Genomic DNA, 26703 nt, shown 5'->3' on the forward strand with positions numbered 1-26703 from the left:
CAAGTGTGTACTTTTAAAATTGTTCTTGTACCCCTGTATATGCCATAGGCGTATGTCTAACTGAGCAGATTCCCAGATGCAGATTAAGTTCTCACAACATGGACGAGTGTATTAATTGTGATAAATCTCTTGTTGCATAATCTGACCTGTATTTCCCTCGGTGCTCTTCATGACACTTGGAGGATGGGAAATATATTCAAATCTAGCAGAGATTTGACCTTTGGAAAAGTGTACAATCTAGCTAATCCAGTGATATTATTTTGTATGATTGTTATTGAAATAATGCAGTAATTTAGTTAATCTGATTAATTACATTTTTTTAGGGTTATTATAACAGAAAAAAGTGCTAGGCTGTATAATATAATATAATATAATATAATATAATATAATATAATATAATATTACATTAAAAAGTTTGGTGTTGGTAATTTTTTTAATGACTTTAATTTTTTTTTCTTTTAATGTTTACCAATCCTAAATAGAATAAAAACAGTCATATTGTGAAATGATATTACAATTTACAATTTAAAATAACAGTATTCTATTTGAATGTATTTTAAAATGTAAGTTACTCCTGTAATGGAAAAACTGAACGTTCAGCATCATTACTTCAGTCTTCAGTGTCACACGATCCTTCAGAAATCATTCTTGTTTGTTGATTTGCTGCTCAAGAAACATTTCTGATTATTATCAATGTTGAGGACAAGTGCTGCTTAATATTTTTTATGAGAAAATGTGATACATTTTTCAGAATTCTTTATAATATAATATAATATCACAACATCCATCTTTCTATCAACACATTGCACAAATAATTGTCAAATAAAAATGTCAAATATACTCTAATAAAGGCACTGAATAAATAAAATAAACATAGTTGCATAAAACAAACAAATTTTAAAGAGAGCGGAAGATTGTAGTGAATGTTTTTGCATGCGTTTTGATGTACTGTGTGCATGCATTGGCTGCTACAATATTTGTTAGTTCTCTCCATTTTGTTGGACATTAAATGATCTGATAGGACTTAGGCTACATGCGAAAGCGAAGATTATCTAGCAGTAGTGTGGTTTCAGTGCAGTTAGGGAACTGAGATATCTGAATATGTGTTTGAGCAGAGGTCCAGCGTATTAAAACACAAGTGTGTTCTGTCATCTCAGCTACGCGGCCTCCACCAGTTGTGAACAATGACGTATTGTGTCACACAATAGTGCTTCACTGTTATTTATCCCCCATTGCACACTGCATCCCAAAAGTCTCCTTGATTCCTGCATTTCACAAATTGCTTTTGACTCTACAGCTTCCACTTATTGTTCGTTCTGGAAGCCCATGGATGTTTGAGTAGGATGTGAGGGAAAGAAGTTTTTCTGGTTTGGCTCCATCATATCCCACAGAGCGGTGCAATCAATGGGTCTTGAAGCATGTTTTTTCCATTAATGAAAATAAAAACAACAACAAATGATAATGCGAAATATTAATAATAATAATAAAACACTCTCATGAGACTGAATTCCACTAGCCGAGGTTTTATTTGATTTATTTGTGAAGGTCTTCACTTCCTGTTGCATGTTTTGCCTAGATGTACAAAATCTCCAAAGTGGTTTAAATCTCTGGAGACTATTAAACATTTGAAATGCAAATAGTAATTTTCTGCTGATAAAGATTGCTGTTCAGATAGCAACCCAAGATCTTTCAGGGCTCATTCTGTCAGATACATATTTCCCCTTCCATTAAGTTCTGGAGAACTAGTCCATTCCATTCCATTCCATTATGGTTTTAGAGAGTGTTGTTTTTCAAATAAACTTCCTATGAATCGAGTGGGTGGAATTGAAACACAGCTTTTAAATTGAAACACAGCTTTTAAATTGTTCCCAAACAGGGCGTACAGCATGAGTTGCCATCAGTGTTGGTGTTAGCAGGACTTATGACTTAGGGCCTATATGCATTAATAAAAATGGGAAGACATGCATGAACAACATAAGTAATTCAAAATTAAATGCATGTTTTACTTGAGGTACTTGATTTTTGGGAGACCTGCCAAAATGTCTGCCGACATGAAAAATCTAGGTTGCAGAAATACCAGCTTAAGAGAGCTTAAAGGGTTAGTTCACCCAAAAACTTTAAATTATGTCATCAATGACTAACTCCCAAGTATTGATAAATTGTTTAGCCTATGTGTCCAATTGTTAACATTTTAATCTGAAATGCATCTTCATGCTAAGGAACAGTTGTGAACGAAAAGTGTGTGTGCTAATGTTTTTTGTCATTTTCTATACAGTGACTGTGTACGTTTGAATACTAGCGTAAGTCTTGTTTACTCCCTTCATTTCAAGAAAACATGCATCATCACTGGCTTTATTTGGTAATAGTATTCTGAAAGAGCACAGGAAATGTCTATATGAGTGGCTCTTTTATTGCATAAACTCATGTGACCATGAAACACCATCTTATTCTGTTAGCAGCTTTGGTGTCTAGCATTTTGATGCATGTAAAAAATGGTTCAAATTTCATTTATTTTGATGGTTTTAAAAATCAGATGAGCTTGTCAAGGAACGACTGATTAGCCCAGGTGTTTTACAGGTATAAAAACATAACATATTTAAAAAATCTTTAAATCATAAGTATAATTGTATTGCAATTTTTTTTACCATTTTATAGATTATATTTTAGATCTCATAACCCTACACCAAAACCTAAACATAACCACTTTTATAAAAAATGTAACGGGCAGAAAAATGTACATTGCATATTTAGTAACAGAAAGAATACTGTAAAATAAATATTTTGAGCCCTTAATCCCACTCCTACCTCTAACCCTAACCGTTTCTTAAAAAATATAAAAATAATAATAAATAATAAATAAAAAAACATAGGCCTTCACAGAAAAGTGATTCTGTTCATTTATTAATTGCAAAAATGTAAACGCCAGTATCAAAGCAGTCCAAACGACAATGTGTGGCATTCTCAATACTCTTAAGTTGTTAATCCTTGAATATCTTATCCAGATCCACTCCGTGAAGACACGCGCAACTTATTGAAATGCATATCACCCAAAACACAGCATGTTGCAATCAATGACAAAGGCCCTGTCCCAAATGGCACTGTTCAAATGCACTTACGATCATCTTGTGGACTTACAATGGCCACCGCATGATCGTGCAGTCCACGAGACCGTAGGGTGTCCCATTTTTCATTGTAGGTTTCAGAAGGGTGCTCTTCCTGAAAAACAGCATTACATCATGAAAGTGCAGTATCGTAGAAAGACTGTGAGTGTTTTGGGTGCCATTTGGGACAAGTCCAAAGCAGGCGAGGGCCAATGAGCCTTTGATATCCCTGATGTAAACTAGAGCTGCACGATTCTGGATAAATTGAAAATCAAGATTTTTTTTTACGATTCTCCCACGATTCTGAACAGACAATTAAACAAAATAGCATGTAATTTTCTAGAGGTTTAGACAAAATGTTAATTGCTGCAGTTTATTTAAAATTTTCAAATTTGAGAGCTTTCTGTCCCTCCATTGACAGTTACTCTGCTACCGCTTTGACACTTCAAAAACTTTATAAAGGGATTGAAAAATTGATCCATTATGATTTTAGCGGTTTGAGACTCAATCACTTCATATGATGAATGAACTAAAAATCTTTGAAGAAAGTCTTACGGGTTTGGAACGACATGAGGGTAATTAATGAAAGAATTTTATTTTTTGGGTGAACTATCCCTTTAATTCCATGGAATAGATTAAACAAGTATTCGTAAATATTCATACATCTGTGAAGTTGTTCACACATAAATAATTTACGTTTTAGTTTGTCAATAAATATCAACATTGTACGTTTTAGTGTTAATGCCAATTTACATAGTTTGGTTTTACCATACATTACATATGAATGCTCGTGAGATCACGTTGAACCTTCTGGCTGCGATGATCTCCTCTTTGTATCATGCACATTCTCTTTTTTTCCTCTGGAGTGGGAGAGTTTTGTTTGAGGGACAGCTGTATCCTGTGTATTCAGTAGTTCGGAGAAAACCCAGATCGGCCATTAAGATAAATATAGTTAGGGCAGGGCGGACAGAGCAGAGCTGGGGCACAGTTTTCCCAGCAAAATACATATTGACTGTTGTTTGAGATGGTGGCCATCTTGCTTTGTTTACTGGCTAAGTCAAGATGTGGAGGAGATGATTTGAAGATACAGATACGGTGCTGCTGGAATGAGATGGTTCTGGTGTCCGGCTGGTTGCCTTACCATCTATAGACCTTCATCTACGAGAACAGGCCTGCCCGAGACCGTCTCAATCTTGTCTGCAAGCGACCCTTCCCCCGGCATCCTCAGGTCACAGCATGGAGGGAATGCGGTCATTAGACAAACACCACCCCGTTTATAGTGCGTCATTCCTCTGCGTCCATGACAGTGTTTTCTTATAAGGCTGTAGGGTGTTTGGGATGGTTGCTTACTTACTTTTGGCATCAGTCAAAAAATTATATTTGACCGCTCCTGAGTCTTCAAAGCCTATAGGATTTTTTTTTAAACCATTTAATTGTTGATTAGACAAAAACTGTAAGTCTGTATGTAATGGCAGTCTTGTTGCTCTGTACCCATAAATCAAAAAGTAATGGCATACCTTTCCTCAACAAGCATGTTTTGAGGTATCATTCATGTTTGTCTGAATTCTGTCATCATTTACTCACCCTCATGTTGTTCCAACAGTTTTTCCCTTCTGTTGAACACAAAAGAAGACATTTAATAAAATGTTGGTAACCAAACCAGACAGTTGATGGCCATTGACTTCCATATGATTTTTTTTTTATTCCTACAATGGAAGTCAGTGGCTTCTGTTTACAAAGAAAATGTAAATGTAAAATCACCTATTTGGCAATATTTTGGATTCAAATCCAATGCTAATAGAGAACCTGCAAACATTGATAATAGTTCTATGTTTAATAGCGAGTTTGTCATTGAACTGTTTTGTTGTTGTTGTTTTTTCATTAAGAATAATAACAAACCTACCATTCAAGCATTTGCCCCCTGAATTGCCGCTAATCGCTGCACGGGCATTCAAAAAAAGCTGCATTTAAATGCGAGTTGGAAAAGGGGGAAAAACTCCAATGTCCCAAACCCCCTCAGTGATACCGGTATTACCGGTGTTGTCACACCCGATTACTCGTGGGGTAATTTCCTCATCGGCACGTCCCTAAAACTTGAGGGTGAGTAAGTGATGACTGAATTTTCTTTTTTGGGTAAACTATTCCTTTAATATTATTAGGCTAAGCAATAATATTACTTGTTAAACCAATAATAAACAGATGAATGTTTTCTGTGCTGTCTGTTGAGTAACAAATCTATTGTCTTATACATTGCACTGTGTGCAATGTAAGATAGCATAGTCCCCTTAACAGCACAACTGTAGTACATGCGGTTGCAAGCTAAATCGAATACTGGGAACCTGCACATCAACCCGATAAAATGTGGCTTACTATATGGTTGTGCTTTCACTCAAAATGTGTGAATAGTACAGCTATTAGGAACTCTTTTGTAACATTACAAATGTTCAATCTAACTGTTGATCAATTGAATGCATTCTTGCTGATTCAAATAAATCTTACTGATCACTTTTGAATGCTAATGTAAATAAAATGTCACATAACAGCCACTTTCATGACACTCAACAATCTGTCTTTTTTTGGGCTCCAAACAAGAATCACAAAAATCATCATAATTCAGTATGCAAAGAGATGAAAGAGAGCAGACCAGTTGCAACTCAATAGGCAAATATTACAATGACATCACTGCTGGTTACAAACTTTAAGTATAAATGTAAACATTTACGAAAACAGACATCATCGTTAGGATTGAAATTATCTATAGAACAAATTTGAGTCTGTAGATTAAGGGATTTGGGCAGAATTAATTGCAGATGTTTTGTCACTGGTTGGCTTTATGATGACAGTGTTGCTAAAGGGAGTTTTTCTGCATCGCTGCTAGAGGAAAAAGAAAACACCCAGACCCATTTCTCTCCTTTCCTCGGGTCACACTTTATCAGTCCTCCTCACAAGCTTCCTGCCTCCCCCCTCACCGTGGGATCCGGTGAATCAGAATGCCCGAGCCAAAGGTTAGCATCCAGAGTCCAGACAAAGGAAGACGAGGATATGACTCATCAACCTTTTTTAACAACCTTCTAACGTCTGCTTTTCTACTCAGACTCAGTTTTGTTGAGTGAAACAGACCCTGTTGACAATATCAAGGCTTTTTAACACGTTTCTGACTTTTATTGTGTTTTATAATTGCGGTGGAGTGATTGATTGATTCATCTCTGCCACAAATAGAAAGTGGCACCGTACATGCTCAAAAGTACCTCCTATTGAGATTTCCTTGAGAGAGAACAGTGTAAATCCTTTGTGGATTTGTACACCTTGTGATGACAGTTTATCCAATCATCACACCCACCCATCAGGCTCCGCCCCTTTTCACGAAATGTAGCAGCTCTCTGTCTCTGGGTTTGGCCGTATGCCACTCGTAGCCTTGAGATTCCTCGTAGGCCACTGTTCTAAAGTTTTATCTCTCCATAGGACACACAGTCAGAAATGTTTACAGAACGTGTTCTCTCAGTCTCACTCCTGAATTTATGCCATCCCCGCCGAACAAGCTTTGCCCCACCCATGTGGATGTTCTCCCAGGCCCACCCTGGTGGAGTCTGTTTTCTTGACTGTTGCTAGTTCCCACAATTTTCAACAGCTTTCCTTTAATGAATGGAGGCTTCTTAAAATAGTCCTAAGAAATATGACTGCATTGTCGTTCCTTGTATGCTCCCCGTTACAGCTTATCCTGATATTCCCATGTGTTTCGAATGCTCGTTTTCAAATCATGGTACAAAGATTTGTTTTTATTCAGTCACTGACTTTTTTGTTCCAACGCAGTGGTTTTAAGAGTCTATAACCGGGGTCATGTCCTCATCTGGAAATGTCTGGGTGATTCAGTCTCAGCCCGCTGAAAAATGCTTTTTGTCATAAAAGACCATTAACCTCCCTGCAAGGCTGCAACTATCTGCCATGTCATTTGTTCATCAAATTTAAAGGTGGACATTACACATTTAGTTTTGTAAGATATACATTACCGGTTGTCTTTGCATTTAGGCGGAATGCTAGTATAATAACAATAATAATATATTTAATGTATTTTACATATTATTAATTTACTAGGGGTGTAACAATATATTGTATCACAATATATCGCAATACAAAAATGCAGCACTATGTATCGTGGATATTGAGAATCTGTATTGTGTATAGTTCACCCCAATTTTTTTTTTTGAGGAAAAAACTTTTATTGTTAGTACTACATTAAACTACTATATATATAACGCAGTGTGGGAATATTTGTGGGTTCTGATAATAGCAAATGCCTTGTTACCAGTAACAAGAGGCCTACATTATTTAAGATATATCTAGTCAGTGACAGAGTGCAAGCATATTCGTCTTAAATAATTCTGTGGCTTCAGAATCATGAATATTTTTATTCTGGTGTCACCATTGTCCTGTGCTTTGGGTTGCCAGCACCAAGTCCAAACCTATTCATTTCCACCCCCTATGTAAAACAAAATTTTGCATTTTAATCAACAGTACAATTTTTGTTAACCCTTTACCATATGTCATGGAGTATCGCAATAATATCGTATTGTGAGTTCAGTATCGTGATATGTATCGTTATCGTGACATGTATCGTGACATGATCGGGTGGTGATGGCGCAGTGGATAAGACACATGCCTTTGGTGTGAGAGACCTGGGTTCGAATCCACTGTGAGACACCATTGTGTCCCTGAGCAAGACACTTAACCCCTAGTTGCTCCAGAGGCGTGCGACCTCTGACATATCTAGCAATTGTAAGTCGCTTTGGATAAAAGCGTCAGCTAAGTGAATAAATAAATGTATCGAATCATGACATGAGGGTTTTGTTACACCTCTATAATTTACTACATGGAAAAATTCCTTTCAAAATCTACCTTCCATTAACCTATTTTCTTTGCTTGTTTTCTCAGATGAAGGACTGGCGTCGTCTGCTGCTCTTGGCTGGAATTGCTGCTGTTTTGCATGCAGCCTAAAGAGCACCCATGCACACTATGGCAACAATCGGTCCATGCTCCGATGCAGAGGACCTGTTGGCTTCCATCCACCTCGAGAGATATCTGGACCACTTCCGTCAGGCAGGCTTTCTCCTCGCCCGAGACTTCTGTCATGTGGACAATTTCGCTCTGAACAGGGTGGGAGTCACTGCCACCGGCCACAGGAAGCGTATCCTTAAACTGGTCGAGCACATTCAGCTGATCTGTCAACATCAAAGGAAAGAGTCCTTGCTAGATCGCTGTAATTCAGAGTCCGCTATTCACGAGGTGACCCCTGACAATGTGGAGCCTCTTTCTCCTTCAAGACACCCTGGCACCTCTTTAGAAACCTTACGTAACAGCTCTGCCCCGAATCTTTGTGCACAAGTGAAGCGCTCATTCTCCGAGCGTAGCACCAGTGTTGTAAAGCCGGTACCAAAACCAAGAACTGTCTTCCACAAACTAAGAGCAGAGAAACTTTCTTTACCAACACAACATGAAGCACAACCTCGCCGAAAGTCATCTCAGGACCCGCTTGTCATAGTTGCAGAAGATTCATCCTCTACTGCGTCCAGTACAGACACTGTTGAAACATTTACTGAATCAAAAAACGTCCATTGTGAACCAGGTTTGAGTAATACCACTTCAACCCCAGAGACTGGTGGACCGTTACCTCCAGTGCCCCCTAGGTTAAATCGAGGAATTCCCCCATCCACATTCAGGAAAATGTCGGACCAGGAGGATCTCAGCACCCCACCTGACTCCCCCTCTAGTTATCAGTGCTCTCCCTTCACCAACACACCTGGTTCACCTCCAAGTCCTCCCTGCTCAGAGCTAGAGATGGTCTCTAATGAAATCTACTGTGGCACTTTACCAGGCACTCCACGTGCGTTTTGGAGTCGCTCTTTACCCGTTCCCCCTCCGCGCCAGGAGGTCAGCCCGTCCACTGAAAATCAAAGGTAAACTGTTAAGTCTTCATTGAAATGGCATTAGGGGCTTTCGTACCGGTGGACCATTTTCATAGTTCCTAGAACTACTGGTGGAAGTACCCGGATTTTGGCGTTTTCGACCGCAGGAACTAGGAACGATTTTAGGTCTAGGAACTCCTTTTGGAGGAACTAATTTAGCTCCTACTTCAGAGTAGGGTCTTAACCAGCACTATAGGAACTATCCGTGAAGTTAGTGTACGTTGATTGGCTGAACGCACGCGAAAAACACCAGCTCTCGCCATTTAGCTGTGTTAACGCACAGATTATAGCCTATATATTTACTCCACAAACGAACTCTACGAACATGGAAAACAGTGATAGATGGGCCTTTTTAACCTTTACGCTAAGGAGAAAATCCAACACAACTTTGAGGAGACCAAGCCAAACATGATGTATTTCTGCTCAGCTAGCAACACTCAACCACACGGCATACGCTAATACCTTTTCGTTTACTGTCTTTCTATGTATAATAGTTCTACCTTAATAACGTATTAGACAGGACTGTTAGACAGAGTTCCTACTAACGGTGCGAATGCAACCAGGAAAATGTTCCTAAGGGAGCCATTAGTTCTCGGGGAACCACCCTGGTGGCTAGTTCCTAAAACTAAGTTCCTAGAACTACCTTGTGCGAAAGCCCCATTGTTTTTGCTGAACATACCAGCATGCCATAATGTTTAATTTCAAAGATTCTGCTGGATTTAGATCCTTATGACTATCCCTCCACAATTAACTAACTTTCTCCTCCAATAGCACTTTAGAAAAGTCCAACTCAACTGAAACAACCAGAAGAACATCTGGTAGGTTTATTAACACACAAAGTTTTATGATTTACTCCCCTGAAATTTGTTCCTAACATTTGTTTCTTACATATCTTTTTTTTTTTTTCTGAACAATGATATACATTCATACATGCATACATGCTCTCATTCAAAAAGTTGGGGTCGGTAAGAATTTTTTTTTTTGGAAAGAAATTAATTCAGCAAGGACACATTAAATCAATCAAAAGTGAGAGTAAAGACATTTATAATGTTACAAAAGATTTGTATTTCAAATAAATGCTGTTTATTTGCACTTCCTATTCATCAAAGAATGGATTTTTATCTTAATATTAATGTTTTATCTTATCCTATGTTTTTTTGTTCAACTGGCACAGCATCTGCTGAGGACGGAGATGAAAAGATCAACCCGTACTGTGAAACTGTCTTCCACAGCAAGCGACAATATCAACATTCAGAGGTGAGAGACTTGAAGTGAGCAAACTTTATTTTAGAGTGAATTTTAACTTTATGTACTCAAATAGGTGTGTTTTATTTATGGTTGAATATGTTTAGGTTGACAGGACCACAATTGAGGAAAAGACTACAAATAAAGAGGATAAAACAAGAGATCATGGGTAAGTCCAATTATTTCCATGAACGTTTAAATTGACTGTTTCTGCAAAATTCAGCAGAATGTTTGGTATCCCCACAGTGTTCTATCCAGCTGTTCATCCAGCTAATAATTCTAGTTTGTGTTCATCTAAAGAAAGTCATGTACTTCTGGGATGGCATGAAAGTGAGTAAATGATGAGAGAATTACATTTTTTGGGTGGGGTATCTCTTTAAGTCGTGTTGATGCCTTAGTAAGTATGATTTAGCAAAGTGACCTCCGTAATGTGGTTAAAGCGATCTGAAACGATCTTATTTCCATTTTAAAGGAACAGTTCACCGGAAATGAAAATTGTCGCATTTACTCATCCTCATGTTAAAAACCCTAGAACTTACTTTTTTTCCACGAAACGCAAACAGGGCAGTTTAGCTGAATTTCCCTGCAACTCTTGACTCTTGTCTATAAAATGAAAATGGGGAAGGATGCTGTCAAGTCCCCATGTTACCATATGAAAAAAAAATAGCATAAAAGGTGTCTATATGGCTCGTGCTATACTCCTTAATATAACATATGATAGCTATGTTTGAGGAACAGACTATTAAAAAAAATAGTAATAGTTATTTATAGATTATTTTTTTTTGAAAAATGTATCTTGAACTAAGTTTATTTTTCTCAACAACAACAATAATAATAATAATAAATAAAAAATGACTATATGTTATGTCAATTGTACTATATTATATTTATGCTTTTGAACAAGAAAAAAAAACAATTAGACAGTGGGATAAGAGAAATGTTTTAAAACTTATCTTAAATTAAAAATATTTGACATTTATGTATCTTCAGAAGTAGTGATTGGACAAAAATGTTTTGGTATATGGATACCTGGACAGAGTTCAGTTTTCACTGCTGAGTTCCGTTTATTCTTTGTAGCTCTAGAATAAATAGAAAAGGAACAGCAAGGTAATTTCTTAATATGTACAGACTCTAAATCTTGTCTTCAAGCAACTGAGTCTCTGAAAAATGACCATAATTGTCAGTTTAAAAGGAAAAGTGGACTTTTTAAATAAGCATGGTTTTAATATTGTTTTTTGTTGGATACCGTGCCATATGGATCTGGCTGGGAATGAACTGGCAGATAAAGCTGCTGAGAATGACAGATCTGATGTTAAACCCATACTGAGTTTGTATATTTCCAAAAAGAGGCAAATGGGATGAATGTGTCCATAACAAATTATTTTATGAAGTGAATCCAGTTATAAATGAAAGATCTATCCATTTTTTTCTTTTTGAAGTTTAGAACTGACTAGACTCTGTATACAAGATGTCGAGTTGGTCACTCAAGACTTACTCTCATGTATATTTATTGTTGAAAGCGCCTTTATTTGCCTTTACAGTATGTGGTTTTTGTAAGTCTTCCTCAATTACAAAGCATATTTTAATTGGAATGTCCTGCTTTAAATTATATTAGGCAATGCTTTTATTCAGAAAGTATATAAATGGACATTTAAAAAAAGGTTTCTTCTGGGAAAATATCATTTGTTTTATCAAATTTTAAATTGAAACATTTTATATAACTGGTATTATTATTGATATTATTATTGTTGTTAATTTTTGTTTAATTTGTTTGTAAAGATAATATAGTTAAATAATTGTATACAATTAATTGAAATCTTATTTTTATAATGAGTATTGTGCATTTTATTACTCTTGAGTTTGCCATGAATATAGCCTTTGCTGGTATGGTGTTAAATAATGAATGAATGAATAGTAAATAATAATGAATCAATAATAATACATAATAAATAAATAATAAACAATAACTAAATAAATACATTTTCTGAAAACAATCATTTTTTGCTGCTCGTTATTTAACTTTTTTTTTTAAGGATGGTTAACGTTACATATTTTTACTTGAACATGAAACTGTTTAATTGTATTTTTTTTTGTATAGTAATCTTACTGTGCAGTATATATTTTAAACCTCCTCACACAGGCAGAACCATCACTCGTGGCTCAAGCGTCTTGATTCTCCAGGCTACTGCACAGTGGGTGAACCCACACCGGGCTCCCACTCGTTCTCCCTCCCTCATAATGAAGCAGACGAGGACCACATCATCTCTCCCTACGCCAGCTTCACCTCGCTGTCCGAGCGGGCGGCACCTATCCTCAGCGGCTGGCTGGACAAGCTCTCTCCTCAAGGGTACGCCCCATCGGGGCTGCTACTCTCCTCTCATCTCTGCGTCTCCTGCACGCTCCTCAATGGCTGTTTCTGCTCCCTGTCTGTCCTCTCTGGCCGGTTTGTCATCACTTCACGTGTTGTGTCTGTCTCCTGCTGTTTGTTCCTGTCCTCTGCTTGACATCTTCCAGTGTCTAGATTCAATTCCTCCTTAAATAATTTCAGAAATGTGACCTTTGTAATGTGGTTGTTTTTCTCTGACGTCACATTTGTTCCTCTGTTATAGAAACTATGTGTTCCAGAAACGATATGTGAAGTTTGATGGGAAAAACTTGATGTACTATGGTAGTGAAAAGGTATGATTGCATGTGATAAAACTCAATGCCATCATTCCATATCATACTTTTATCAATCAGTATTTTTTTTACTCTTTCCACTTTTAATGTCAAGGTTTTTACACCAGAACAGTCATAATATTATCTACTGTTTAAAAGTCTTATATGCGCACCAAGGCTGCATTTTATTTGATCAAAAATGCAGTAAAAATATTTGAAATGGAAATTCTTTCTTTTGTACCATATAAATGTATTTACTGTCACTTTTGATCAACTGAATGCTTCCTCAGTGAATAAAATGATTAATTTCTTAAACATCTGACCCCAAACTTTGAACAGTAGGGTAGTTTTTCCACCCTCCCTCTGAATTGCTTTGAAGTAAACCCAGTTTTTGCATGCGTTTACAGTCAAATATAGTTTTTAACTGCTTGCTCCACCCTGAGCATTGAATAGTGTTAAACAGCTGAACAACACTGAATGGATGTTGTTGACGTGCAAAGGCCCTTTTACACCAAACGGGGAACAGGAGAGCTGAATGAATTGATGACGAACAGTCTATTTACACCTAGAGTGAAACCTATATTCATTGAGCTGAATGAAAAGCAAATTGCCAGAACAACAGATGGTGGTGATCCACGACCAAATTCACCTGCGTGTTGAACCTTTCAGCTCAGCTGGTCTGGGAAAAGTTGTTACTTTGTAATCATTTAAGGTTTGCAAGTTAGTTAAGTTTCAGTAAATCATTTTTGGGCTGGGTAGAATGGTTTGTGTTCCCACTGTTACAGTACAGCATGCTTTCATAGTAGAATTAACTGATTCATCATGAGATATATGACCCCTTTAAGCACTTCACGCTGCCTGAAGACCTTCAGAATATAAACAATTCCTAAATTCCATTGTGTTTTTCTGCAGATGTCACATATGTTGGTACACTGTTATTCTTAACACAACTGGTCTTTTTCTCCCAGGATACTTATCCCAAAGGTGTGATTCCCTTAGCTGCCATACAGATGGCCCGCGTAGCCAAAGACAATAAATTTGAGATTGTGACAAGTCACAGGACATTTGTGTTCCGAGCTGATAATGATGGTAAGCGCAGCATTTTCCTACATTGACATTTATGGATTTGGCAGACGCTTTTAGCGACTTATGATGCGTTCAAGCTATTTGGTTAATGCATTTCCTAGGAATCAAACCCATGACCTTGCTGTCGCTCTATTGTTTGAGCTACAGAAATGCTTGTTTGAAAAAAATATTGAGGTGGGATACGGGTAACGTTAGGGACAGGTTTGGTGAGATTCAGTTACAGAAATTAACTACAGCTGTAATTACATGCAGGTATTTAAAATAAATAAATAAATACATGTATGCACACAATAAGTGCATTGTATCAAATGATTAATTTAAATGTTACTAAATAGTAGTTAAATACGCATATAAAGTGGGGCCATCTTTTGTCATGGCTAATAATATAGAATTGGAATGGGTCTTTAGAAAGTGTTTTACTGCTTATTTAAAATTGAACTAGGGCATTTTTGAACCTTATGATCCTTCTTTATGCCTTCTTGTAGTCCAGAGGAGCAAATGGTGCAGCATGTTGCAGGAGCGGGTCAAAGAACAGCTGGTTTTTGGCCGCCCACGTTTTGGCCCCGGCAGTCACTGCCAAAAGAGTGGCTCCCTGGAGCTTAAAGGAACCAAGTCAAAGATCTATGCAGCAATTATAATGGAGCAGATCTGGTTGTACAAGAGTGAGCAGGTGATTAGTTAATCATGTTATAGTTAATTGTGTTATAGCCATACTACTCTGAATTTAGTACCAGTGATTTGCTTTACCTCTTTCTTCTCTCAATGTGATTCAGTTTTAGTGTTTTAAAAGTATTCTGAACTTCCTATAGCATATGTAAAAAGTATCTTTAAAGATTTGCATCATGGAGGCTTGATTGCTAATTTTTGAATTAAGGCTTACCCTTTGTCATGTGTTTTACAGTGCTTTAAAAATGGGATTGGAATTACTCTAATTGAGGCCAGAGGTGCTACAATTCGTGATGGGAAGGGCAAGAGCTTTGATCTCATTACTCCTTATAAAACCTTCAGGTAAACAGTTCAAGTCACGCTATGCTTATGTTAAGCTTGTATGTGTTTACTCCTATGCAATTTCCAACACTGCAAAAACATTGTTTAATCAGTGATTTGTCTAGTTTCAATTTAATTTATCTTGAATTTAGTTTCTTTTTCTTACTCCTTAATTTAAAATAAGAAAAATCAACTAGCCAATGGGGTTCGCAAAATAAAATTAATGTATATTCTTTAAAAACAAGTCATATTATCATGCACAGCTTTGATTCTCTAAAAAGACGTTTAGATATTTTTACTGGAAAACGACAAATATTTAAGAAAAATGGAAAAATAAAGATTATGAAATATATAAAATATGTTTATATAATTGATTTATTTATTTATATGGACACTTTTTATTTCGATTATGATTTTTTAGAAATCTTTATACGTTCAAAAGGTTGCGATCCGTTATATTTTTAAAATGTTTTTGAAACAAGTCACCAAGGCTGCAATTGATCAAAAATACAGTACATGTGAAATAATATATAAAATAACTGTTTTCTTTTTTAATATATTTTATAATGTGATTATTCCTGTGATGACAAATAAATCATTCTAATAGGCTGATTTGCTGCTCAAGAAACTTTTCTTATTATTATCAATGTTGAAAACTGTTATGCTGCTCAATACTTTTGTGGAAACACAAAACACACACACACACACACACACACACACACACACACACACACACACACACACACACACACACACACACACACACACACACACACATATATAAACATAGTTGATATAAAATCAATTTTGATCTGTTAAATTTCACTGCACACTTAAAGCAGTGAAGTCATTCAGAGGTCTTTTCTCACTAAGTAACTATGCCAGACTAGAGACAATTAATAGGATCCATGAAGGCAGAGCATTAAGAGGGTTTTGTGCACCCTCGCAGCTTTACGGCAGAGTCGGAGCGAGAGAAGAGGGACTGGATGGAGGCCCTGCAGGAATCTATTGCAGAAACACTATCTGACTATGAGGTGGCGGAGAAGATCTGGTCCAACAGGTCCAACAAGATCTGCGCAGACTGCAAAGCCATCAATCCAGACTGGGCATCCATTAATCTCTGTGTGGTCATCTGCAAGAATTGTGCAGGTGTGTGTGTCTGATGTGGTGGTGTAAAGATTGGGTGTGTTATCAGCTCGATTGTGTTTATTATTTAAGTTTATAAAGCACAGTGAATTCAGCTGAATTAGACTAGAAAATTCATTTAATAGTTGGTGTGAGATATTTAGCATTTTCAAAATAGTGACTATCCGGCATGGGTGACAGCAGTGCAGTGTGTCTTGGTTGATACAGATGGTATTAAGAGTTTCTAAGCTCATTTAAGAGTTCATATGAGTTCCTCCGTGCTGTAAACTGCAGATAAATGTGGCTCAGAGGCACCATATCAGGAAGTCTTTATGGGACAAACAGAATGAATGGTGCATGGAGAGTGATGTGGTGCCTCTTTTGTTCTGTCTGCCTGCAGGCCAGCATCGAAGTCTTGGCACAATGGTGTCGAAAGTGCAAAGTCTGAAACTGGACACCAGTGTGTGGAGCAATGAGATCGTTCAGGTAGAGGTTGCCATGAGTTTTTTTGTTTTTTTTCTTCAGTGAAATGATCCTTATATTCCAGTTATCAGGATTCCTGATGATATCCCCCGTGATTTTACTACACTGTCTTTTACAAATAAGGCCAAGATGAACTGTTATGTTTATATGTTCTAGCTCTTCATAATGCTTGGCAACGATAGAGCGAATGAATTCTGGGCAGCCAGACTTCCTGTGACCGAGGAACTGGACTGTGATGCCTCCCCAGAACAGCGGAGAGAGTTTATCACCCACAAATACAAAGAAGGCAGATATCGCCACCCTCATCCCAGTTTCAGCACCCAAGAGGAACTTCTTAAGGTAAAGGATAAACCCTTGGCACTTACAGGGGACAGATTATGCAAAATCTTTTAGATTTTCTTCCTTATTCCTCATGAGCTATTGACATATCAATATCTATTTAACAACTTGATGGAGTTATTGCTCATTCCACATTTAAAGTAGTCAACCAATCATAACAGAGATTATTTATGTATAAAAGTCTTTAACAGTACAGAACCAAATAAAAAAATGAAATGTTTCAAAATTACGGAGCCCCTTAAAGGGACCTTTGCAAAAATAAAAAATCGGCAAACTTTCGTGTGAGCACAAGACACTTTACGTGCGCACGAGAAACTTTTGCGGGAGGACGAGAAACATTTGCGTGCTCACGAGAAACATCCACATGCTCACGAGAATCTATTGCGTGCGCACAAGAAACGTACAATTTCCGGTTTATGTATACTATAACCTATTTCCTTTGCACTGGCTTCACTGCCATTTTACTATGTAGAAAACGAGAGTATGAATTATTAAAGATCTATTTGCTTAAAATGTATTTTTTGTTAGAGCAGTATATCTCTAATATCACGGCTTTATGTCTGCTTTTACGCTGATGGTGCAATACGTTTGTGTGCATTGTCCTATATGTCAAGTTCAAGGGTCCATAAAAAAGACTGATACAGTAAAAAAGTGCTCAATTTTCTTTTGTTAGGACAGTATGTCATATTTCAAGGCCTTATGTCGTCGGAGAAAGTTTAATAGTTCATAAAAAAAACATTGGTACAGTAAAAGTGATACATTTGGATTTCGTTTGAGCAGTATTTATATTGTCCCATATAAAACTTTTTACTGTACCAATATCTTTTAATTGGCAATTAATGTACTAAAATTTTGTAATTAACAAGATCGAAACACCCTTTATTAAAACACTTTGTTGGATTTAACGCATCCTTACAGTTGACGGAGAAATGCTGATTTTCTTCATTCAACCCTAACAACGCTTATTGCGAGCAGAACCATAGACATAAAGGACTATAAAGCGCTGTGTTATATATCTTTATCAATTCATAAGCATCCATATTCTCGTTTACTTCAAAGTAAAATGGCAGTGATGCACAAAGGAAATGGGTTTTAGTAGCCTATACATAAAATGCAAACTAAATTCCTGTGCTCGTGAAATAGTTTCTCGTTTGCTCGCAAAAAATTTTCTTGTGCACATGTGAAAGAGTGTGTGTATATATTAAAGTGACAGTTTTAAAGCACCAAATTCTCAGGGAATTTTTAAATTATTGTTTTTTTTAATTTATTTTGCATTTTAATAATAATGATGGTATTAATAATATTTATTAGCACTATTACTACTACTATTTATTATTATTATGTGAAATTAATCTTAAAGTCCTGAGTATTTCTATAGTAAATATAAATTGTTCTCGATAATGCTTAGTAATCATGAATGACAGGAAAGGGCATGGAAAAGTCAAGGGATTCCATTGTTCAAAAATGTGGAAATCATATATTCTTGCTAAGAGTCAGCAGTGTCTGAAACCTTAGTGTAAACCAATACAGGTCTTTAACACAGATAACAGTGAGCGAATGTTTTGAGTGCCACATAACCTCAACACCTTTGCACAATACATGCGTTTCCCCTTCCTCTTCTGCAATAAACCCTTGATTTTGAAATACACACAATACTTCCTTAAGTGAGAGCTGCTGTGAACTATAGCAGTGGCCATTTCTCTGTGTAATAGCTTTGCTTCAAAAGAAAACTTTTAGATCAGTCCCCACTGGGGCAGTGAGGACATCCTGTCTTAATATAGCCAGAGCCATCTAAGTATTATGCCAGCGGTCAAGCCAAGATTAGTGTGTAGTATTCTTTCTCAGGACTTCACCAAGGCTATCTTTTGTGTATTCGGGCTACCTATACCCCCCCAAAGAATAAGCGATGCATGTGCTGTGAATTGTAAATAATTAAGAAAGCTAATAAAATGACTGCAATGAATAGAGGGATTTTTGGAAGAAGCTTTGAATGTCCTTTGGCTGAATGTGCTATTAGCAGTGCATTTGTTTAAGTGTGTGTGCGTATGTGGTCTGCCTGCAGGCGCTGTGCACCGCCGTGACCGAGCAGAACCTCCTGAAGACAGTCACTCAGATTTTTGCGGAAGCTGAGGCCGTTCGACTCGCTGACGACGCTAATGGAAAAGTTAAGCGCCTGTCCCCACATTACTCATACACACAGTCTGCAGGTATGATTGAGTCCTTTCCAGTACTTCACTACAGCAATATTTCTTAAAGGTGAAGTTTGTAATTGAATTGGTACCAAACAGAACTGGAAAAATTATCTAAATCCCAACAAGGGAAAAGTTAACCTATGAAAAGTTGATTTATAGTTACTATAGGAGAAAGAATTTGACGTCAATAAAATTACATACTTCACCTTTAAATGATTAGTTCACTTCAAAAGGAAAATTCTGTCATCTTTTACTCGCCCTCAATTTGTTTCAAACCTGTATGAAGTTCTTTCTTCTGCTGAACACAAATGAAGATATTTCGAAGACCCCACTGACTTCCATATTATTATTTTTTTCTACTATGGAAGTCAATGGGGTGCATCAACTGTCTGGTTACCGACATTCTTCAAAATATCTTCCTTTGTGTTCAGCAGAAAAAAATAATTTATACAGGTTTGAAACAACTTGAGGGTGAGTAAATGATGACAGAATTTTCATTGTGAAGTGAACTATTCCTTTAATATATATAAAAATGTGATGCAAGAAGTGTGAAGTATCATACTGCAATTTTCTGGATTTAGATTCCTGTGTCTATGATGAGATCATGCAGCCCATCCTGTACTCCGGATACCTCTACAAGTCAGGCTCCTTGAACAAAGGGACATTATCCCGCAGAACCAGAGACGGTAGGCGACTGTGACAAAAACCAGCCTTGGCAGTGATTTAGGAGCCGAGTGTACCTCTTCAGTATAAATAAAGTTGTTCAGTACTGTTTCATACACATCAAAATGTGAGAATATTAAATTCACACAAGGTGCACAAAGTAATTAAAAATCATTACAAAAGTGATGATGCATTAAAAAGATTTTTTTATAAGAAATGAATACTTTTAATCCGCAAAGATGCATGAAATTGATCAACAGTGACAGTAAAATAATTTTATGATATTCTAAAATATTTCTACTTCAAATAAATGCTGTGCTTTTGAACTTTCTATTCATCAAAGAATCCATACAAATATTTCCACAAAAATATTAAGTTACACAAGTTAGACATTTTTCTTCAGCATATTATACTGCTCTCTGAAGGATCATGTGACACTGAAGACTGGAGTAATGATGCTGAACATTCAGCTTTACCATCACAGGAATAAAATGCATTTTAAAATAGATTCAAATATAAAACAGTTCTTTTTCACTGTGATAATATTTCACAATATTACTGTTTTCACGGTATCATTGTAGAATCTTCAGGAAGGCTCAAATATACTTTAAAACGGTATTGCAAGTGGCTGCATTATAACCACCTGATCACTGATTCAAAACAACTGTGAACTTTAGACTGACATCTAATACAAAAAATACAGAAACAAAAAATACTTTGTGTATATTTAATTGCTACTGGTATACATTCAGAATGTTATATTCTGTTTGTTGCAGATTTGTTTGTTTTTAATTAAATTTGTGGCTTTATTTTACATTTTTTCAGCAGATTTTCAAAAGTACTGGTGTTCGGTGGAGAAGTCTATTCTCTTCTACGAGTCTGACAGATGTCACGAGCCCAGTATGAAGATCCATGTAAAAGACATCATCTGTTTAGGAGTTAACAGGCCAGATTCCAGCAACAACAGCGGCTTTATTGACAAGTGGGTGTCACTGCATAACAGAACATCCTTCAGGACACTTTCAGATTTAGAAATGGTCATCGTATCTTACATCATAACATTTATAACGATCTGATTCTTGTTGTTCCTTTCAGATTTCGATACACTTTTGAACTTTACTTAACATCTGATAAACTGATTCAGTTTGGCTTGGAGACTCCAGAGGCGTTGCATAGTTGGGCGAAAGCAATAGGGAAGGTAAATATTAATCAGTCACAAGATTTCTTGTCACACCAGTGCATTAGATCTCACCTCGGTTTTGATCTCTGACAGGCCACCACACCTCTCAGCTGTCACTGCCTTTTGGCGCGAGAGTTTGAGCGAGTGGGCGTACTGCGCTACAAGGCCATGCTAGACCCGCATTGGAAAGAAGGCTTCTTTGTTCTGCAGAAGTCCAACCTCTTCATATGCCCTGGGAATGATGGAGCCGCTGAGGATATTATAAACCTGAAACGCCTACAGGAGCTCAGTGAGTCTGTTAGCTAAATCACTGACACTGATTCGATATATCAGAGAAAATAATGCTGCTAAATTTATCCTCGAGGACTAATAAAGGAGCTATGTACTTATCCGTCTTTGTCTTGGGTTCAAGGCATTGCATCAGAAACGGAGAACCATGAGAAGAAGGACATTCTGGTTCTTGTTGAGAAAGGAAGGTGGGTCTTTGACTTCAATTAATGCACATTTTAAGCCAAATTAAACCCATTTGCTTTCTTAAAGTGCCCCTATTATGCTTTTTTGGATATTACCTTTCATGTAGTGTGTAATAAAGATCTGCAGAGTTTAAAAGATCAAGGTGCAGAGAAATTAGTTATTGTCTCCCAAAAGAAAGAACCGATTCTGAACTGCCTGAAATGAGTCGTCGGTCTTAATTCTTGCAAGAACATACGTAGGTTTTTAATAAATTTGCATAATACCATCCTATGGTCTTCATTGGCTGTCTATTTTGGCCCTCAAACACTGTAGCTGTAGCTGAGTTTATGTTGTTGACATGTCAAAAAGATTCTGTTTTCTGCGCTGGGAAAGCAAATCCATTTTGCATGGATTTGGACTGATACGGTAAAACTGACGCCTATTGTTAATGTTCGTATCACTGAATCAAGGGCTGAGGAAGCTTCCGCAGATGAAATTTAGATAAAGTAATTAAAGTAAAAAGTAATTTTGTTTCCAACACGCATTGTAAGCAGTGGACCAATCACAACAGACTGGGCCATCTGACCAATCAGAAAGAGTTGGCTCTCGGAAAGGAGGGGTTTAGAGAGACCGGATACTTTATCAAACCGTTTCAGACACTGAGAGAAAAGAGGTGATGCTGCAATGTACATCAAAGTGTTTTTTGACCTTAAATGCATGTAAACCTATCGCAGGAGACCTCCAAAACAAAATTAGGAATCTTTGAGTTGTGTAATATGGGCACTTTAATACATGTCCCTATTTGCAAATTATCGCATGTTATTACAAAGAAGAAAACGTCCTACTAAAAAAAGAATGACTGTGCCTGCAGGACTCTGCATCTGCAGGGCATGGGCAGGACCGATTTCTCCCTGTGGTACGCAGACATCCAGAAGTCTGCGGGAGGGAAAGGAAACAACCTTAAAGACCAGCAGCTCAGCAGAAATGACATCCCCATCATTGTAGACAGTTGCATTGCATTCATAACCCAGTATGGTGAGAAGATGATGTCTTTCTGATTCATGTGCTTTATATTATATTCCCTGGGCTATAACATTAACATTAGAATCTAACTGATGTATAACTCTCTTACATAGGTCTGGGCCATGAGGGTATATACAGGAAAAACGGTGCAAAATCCAGAATCAAGCTTTTGATGGAAGAATTTCGTACAGATGCCCGTAATGTGAAGCTACGCATTGGAGATAACTTCATAGAGGACGTGACGGATGTACTGAAAAGGTTCTTTCGGGAGATTGATGATCCCATTTTCATGGCTGATCTTCACCCCTTCTGGAGGGAAGCTGCCAGTTAGTACAGTAAACTTCATACAAACCTTTAAATATTATGGGTTACTATCAGAAGATCGATAAATATTATGGGTTACTATCAGAAGATCGATAAATATTATGGGTTATTATCAGCATAATGTCTATGACGTGGCATGCTAACTATTGCAAGCGATAATTTTTATGGAACATACACCGCTGTTCAAAAGTTTTTTAAATGTTTTATTTGCTGCATTTATTTGATCCAAATACAGTAAAACAGTAATGTGAAATATTATCACCATTTAAAAATGTTCTCGGATTAAATGTATTGAAAAATGTAATTTATTCCTGTGATGGCAAAGCTGAATTTTCAGCATCAATTCTCCAGTCTTCAGTCACATGATCCTTCAGAAATCATTCTAATATGATGATTTCATGCTTGAGCACCATTTATTATTAATTATTTGTATTAATTTATTATTAAAAAAACATTAATATCTGTTGACCCCCACATTTTTAATGAATTGGTAACTTAGCCAGATGTTCTTCCACCTGGAAAAAGACAAATAAAAAAAAGTTTTGAAATTCATCTAAATGGTTTAACAATAATACAAGGTTCACATTGTACGTGTATTGTTAATTGTAAATATATAACAAAAAATGGATTTCCCAACCATAGACATAATGTTGAAAGCAACCCAGAATATTCAAATAACTGACAACACAGATATTGTATTTTTTTTAGTTTGTGCTGTCTCAATGATTTCTCATACTATATTCAGAGATACCTGTAAAGGCGCAGCGTTTGGACCGATACAAAGAGCTGATTCGAGGTTTACCACGCGTCAACAGGACTACTTTAGCTGCACTCATCAGTCATCTCTACAGGTGAGTCTTCATTCTGAATCAGGTCTGCTTTTGTAATTATAGCAGCTCTTGCACTGCTGTCTCTTCTTCTCTCTTAGGGTACAGAAGTGTCTGTTTTGTAATTATAGCAACTCTTATACGTTGTCTCTACCTCTTTTTAGGGTACAGAAGTGTGCTGATCTGAATCAGATGTGCACTAAGAACTTGTCCCTGCTGTTTGCACCCAGCCTGTTTCAGACTGATGGAAAAGGAGAACATGAGGTCAAAATCATAGAAGACCTCATTGATAACTATCTGTATATATTTGATGTAAGTGGACAACTTCATGGCATGATATTATGACATTTTACTGTGTTAAAGACCTTTGCAAAAAAAGTGCTGTGGTGCAGTTATACGATAATATCAGATGACAATACAGTAGCTTTGATATATCATATACAATGTAACTGAATGATTTGCACGGTATTCAAAATTAATTAAAAGAATACCATAATAATAAGGTGGTACAAAAAAAACTACAAAAAAATTGGTAGTTTAGTTAGAATATGAATAATGTTTGTTAATTGTTTTGTAATTTTTTTAAATGTGTGTGTTTGATCAGATTGATGAAGAGCATCAAACTCAGATTGAACTGGAAATCAGTTTGATAACCACTTGGAGAGACACGCAGGTAGAGCAATTTATATGTAATATTTTATAATATATTTTCTCTCTCTTCCTATCTCTCTTTAATACATTATAAATTATTACTATTATTATTTTTCTTGTAGCTCTCACAGGCAGGGGACTTGATTATTGAAGTTTATCTAGAAGAAAAAATACCAGATTGCTGCATCACTCTAAAAGTAAGGAATCATGTCTGAAAAATGATAAATGCATTTGTGTATGTGTGTGTATAAATGAATATATGAAGACGACTTCTTTCAGAAAATATAATGTGATATGTTTTGATGATTATTTTTTAGATAAAACTAATGTGAAATATTTGAACCAATTTTTCACTTCTGCATTGTGCCAATATTTTTTAAAATGTACAAATATTCCTTATTATTATTATTATTATTAGTAGTAGTACACCAGCATATAGATGGACTCAAATCTAACATATATAAAATAATATTGTAGTCAAATCTTTATTTCATCTTTAGAGAAGTCTGCTTCATGTCTGTATGTGACTGATTTTTGACTGAGTTGCTGTTGCACAACATTACCACATGGTGGCAGATTGAAACCATTATTGCAAACCCTTATGTGTCACTCCACAGGTGTCCCCCACTATGTGTGCTGAGGAGCTGACCAATCAGGTGCTGTATATGAGAAATATTCCTCCTGGGGAAAAGGATGTGTGGATGACCTTTGAGGCCATAGAGGAAGGAGAGCTGGGTAAAACCAAAATGCACCCCAATTTGTTTAAGCACAAGTTTACTTTGATTGCTCCTCCTAATTTCAGTAATAAACAAATTTTTTTTTGAGGCTGGGTAAAAACAGTAGATAAATGCAGGATGTCATTTCTGCAGAGCGACCTCTTCACCCCAAAGAGAAGGTTCTGGAACAAGCTCTACAGTGGTGTAAAATGGCAGATCCCAGTTCGGCTTGTCTGGTGGTGAAGAAGGTGCCTAGAGGAGAAGCTATAGACATTTTCACAGGTGAAAAGCATATTCATTTCATCAGATGAACTGACTTTCAGAGAATATAATGAAGTATTGTGATGAATGTATTTTTAAAATGAAAACCCAAGTTTAAAATTTTCCGGTTCTGCATTGTAACAAATTAATTTTTATATGTACAAATATTCAATATAATCCCTCCACTAATTTGAGGTTTTAAAATGTAAAAAAAAGTTTTTCTTTTTTAAATGTTTTTGAAAAAAGTGTCATGTTCACCAAGGCTGCATTTATGTGATCAAAAATACAGTAAAAACAAACAGTAACATTTTAAAAATTGAAATATTTTGTAATATAAATGTCTTTACTGACTTCTTTGATCAAATTAATGCATCCTTGTAAAATAGAGGTATTATTTTCTCTCTCTCTAACATTAAAAAAATTGGGATCTTTTTTTGTGTATATAAGAATCTTAATAATATATAAGTATATTAATAATAAAATATACAATATAGCATGACAGTTATTACAACACAGCATCCAAACACAAAGCTCTAAAACCATTTTTTGTCACATAAACAACACCTACTGTTGTATATTTTGTTCTCTGTATTGTTGTTGGCTTTTGACCTTGTAACTAGTGTATCTCTGTATTTGTGGGTTGCAGCCTATAAGAGTGAGATTGTGAAGACTGGAGTACTGAAGTGTCGGGAAGAGCCGCCCAAACTCTTGCAAGGAAACAAATTCCAGGAGCGATCATTCCAAATTAAGGACCACAGACTACTCCTGCTAAAGGACAAAAAGGTATGTGTACAGTTCATTATCAGCTTCAACATAAAAGCACATTACAGAAGACGGTGAACTGAACATTTCAGCATATTTCCCACATCACAGAGCAACAAGCCTGAGAAAGAGTGGCAACTGAAAACCTTGAAGATTTACATGGGGATCAGAAAGAAGTTAAAGCCACCAACAAAGTAAGATGCATGCTTCACAATTCTGCTTTTAGATCAAATTAACATTCTTTCCGTTAGTGAACCTTATAAAACTTGAAATAATGAGTGCATTTGTTTGCAGATGGGGATTAACAGTAATGCTCGATAAACAGCAATTGTAAGTATTATTTAAATGTGTTATACTGTACATGGAATAGATCAGGAATCCATAATGCATTTATAAAGGTTGCCTTTTAAATACTTAATTCTGATTGGTCAGTTTCTGGATTCTAAATTCTGTAGGATGGCTAAAAACGTCTCAGGTTATGACCGTAACCCTAGTTCCCCAAGTAGGGAACGAGACGATACGTCGATGACGCTTTGGGAACGTCCCTGCGTGATTGCGTCTGAAGCACGTGTCAACTAGTCCAATGGCGAGAGTGAACGTCACGGGCTGGTGACGTCATGACCAGAAAAGGATAAAAGTACATCCGGTTAGAACTCCGCTAGCCTTG

General features: G+C 36.6%; 1 protein-coding gene across 2 annotated transcripts in view; it reads left to right on the plus strand.

Annotated features, from left to right (window-relative positions):
• Nucleotides 1-26703, plus strand: part of arap3 (ArfGAP with RhoGAP domain, ankyrin repeat and PH domain 3) — a 34074-nt gene that overhangs the window by 809 nt on the left and 6562 nt on the right. The window contains exons 2-30 of one of the 2 annotated variants that reach the window (XM_077236009.1): nt 8031-9052; nt 9833-9879; nt 10236-10318; nt 10414-10475; nt 12447-12653; nt 12916-12985; nt 13933-14053; nt 14536-14720; nt 14952-15058; nt 15987-16186; nt 16563-16648; nt 16802-16984; nt 19047-19191; nt 19758-19862; nt 20665-20821; nt 20935-21037; nt 21113-21308; nt 21432-21495; nt 22344-22507; nt 22609-22821; nt 23565-23670; nt 23811-23958; nt 24251-24319; nt 24420-24494; nt 24915-25032; nt 25167-25295; nt 25921-26057; nt 26148-26230; nt 26331-26366. In XM_077236009.1, the coding sequence (XP_077092124.1) occupies nt 8103-9052; nt 9833-9879; nt 10236-10318; nt 10414-10475; nt 12447-12653; nt 12916-12985; nt 13933-14053; nt 14536-14720; nt 14952-15058; nt 15987-16186; nt 16563-16648; nt 16802-16984; nt 19047-19191; nt 19758-19862; nt 20665-20821; nt 20935-21037; nt 21113-21308; nt 21432-21495; nt 22344-22507; nt 22609-22821; nt 23565-23670; nt 23811-23958; nt 24251-24319; nt 24420-24494; nt 24915-25032; nt 25167-25295; nt 25921-26057; nt 26148-26230; nt 26331-26366 (4349 nt within the window). In that variant the 5' untranslated portion in view covers nt 8031-8102. The remainder of the gene's footprint in view (nt 1-8030; nt 9053-9832; nt 9880-10235; nt 10319-10413; nt 10476-12446; nt 12654-12915; nt 12986-13932; nt 14054-14535; nt 14721-14951; nt 15059-15986; nt 16187-16562; nt 16649-16801; nt 16985-19046; nt 19192-19757; nt 19863-20664; nt 20822-20934; nt 21038-21112; nt 21309-21431; nt 21496-22343; nt 22508-22608; nt 22822-23564; nt 23671-23810; nt 23959-24250; nt 24320-24419; nt 24495-24914; nt 25033-25166; nt 25296-25920; nt 26058-26147; nt 26231-26330; nt 26367-26703) is intronic. The other variant, XM_077236010.1, reaches the window with a different exon arrangement.

This window comes from Siphateles boraxobius, unplaced genomic scaffold (genome assembly GCF_051911475.1).
Source record: "Siphateles boraxobius isolate OS27281-9 unplaced genomic scaffold, OSU_SipBor_1 2, whole genome shotgun sequence".
Classification (NCBI taxonomy): domain Eukaryota; kingdom Metazoa; phylum Chordata; class Actinopteri; order Cypriniformes; family Leuciscidae; genus Siphateles; species Siphateles boraxobius.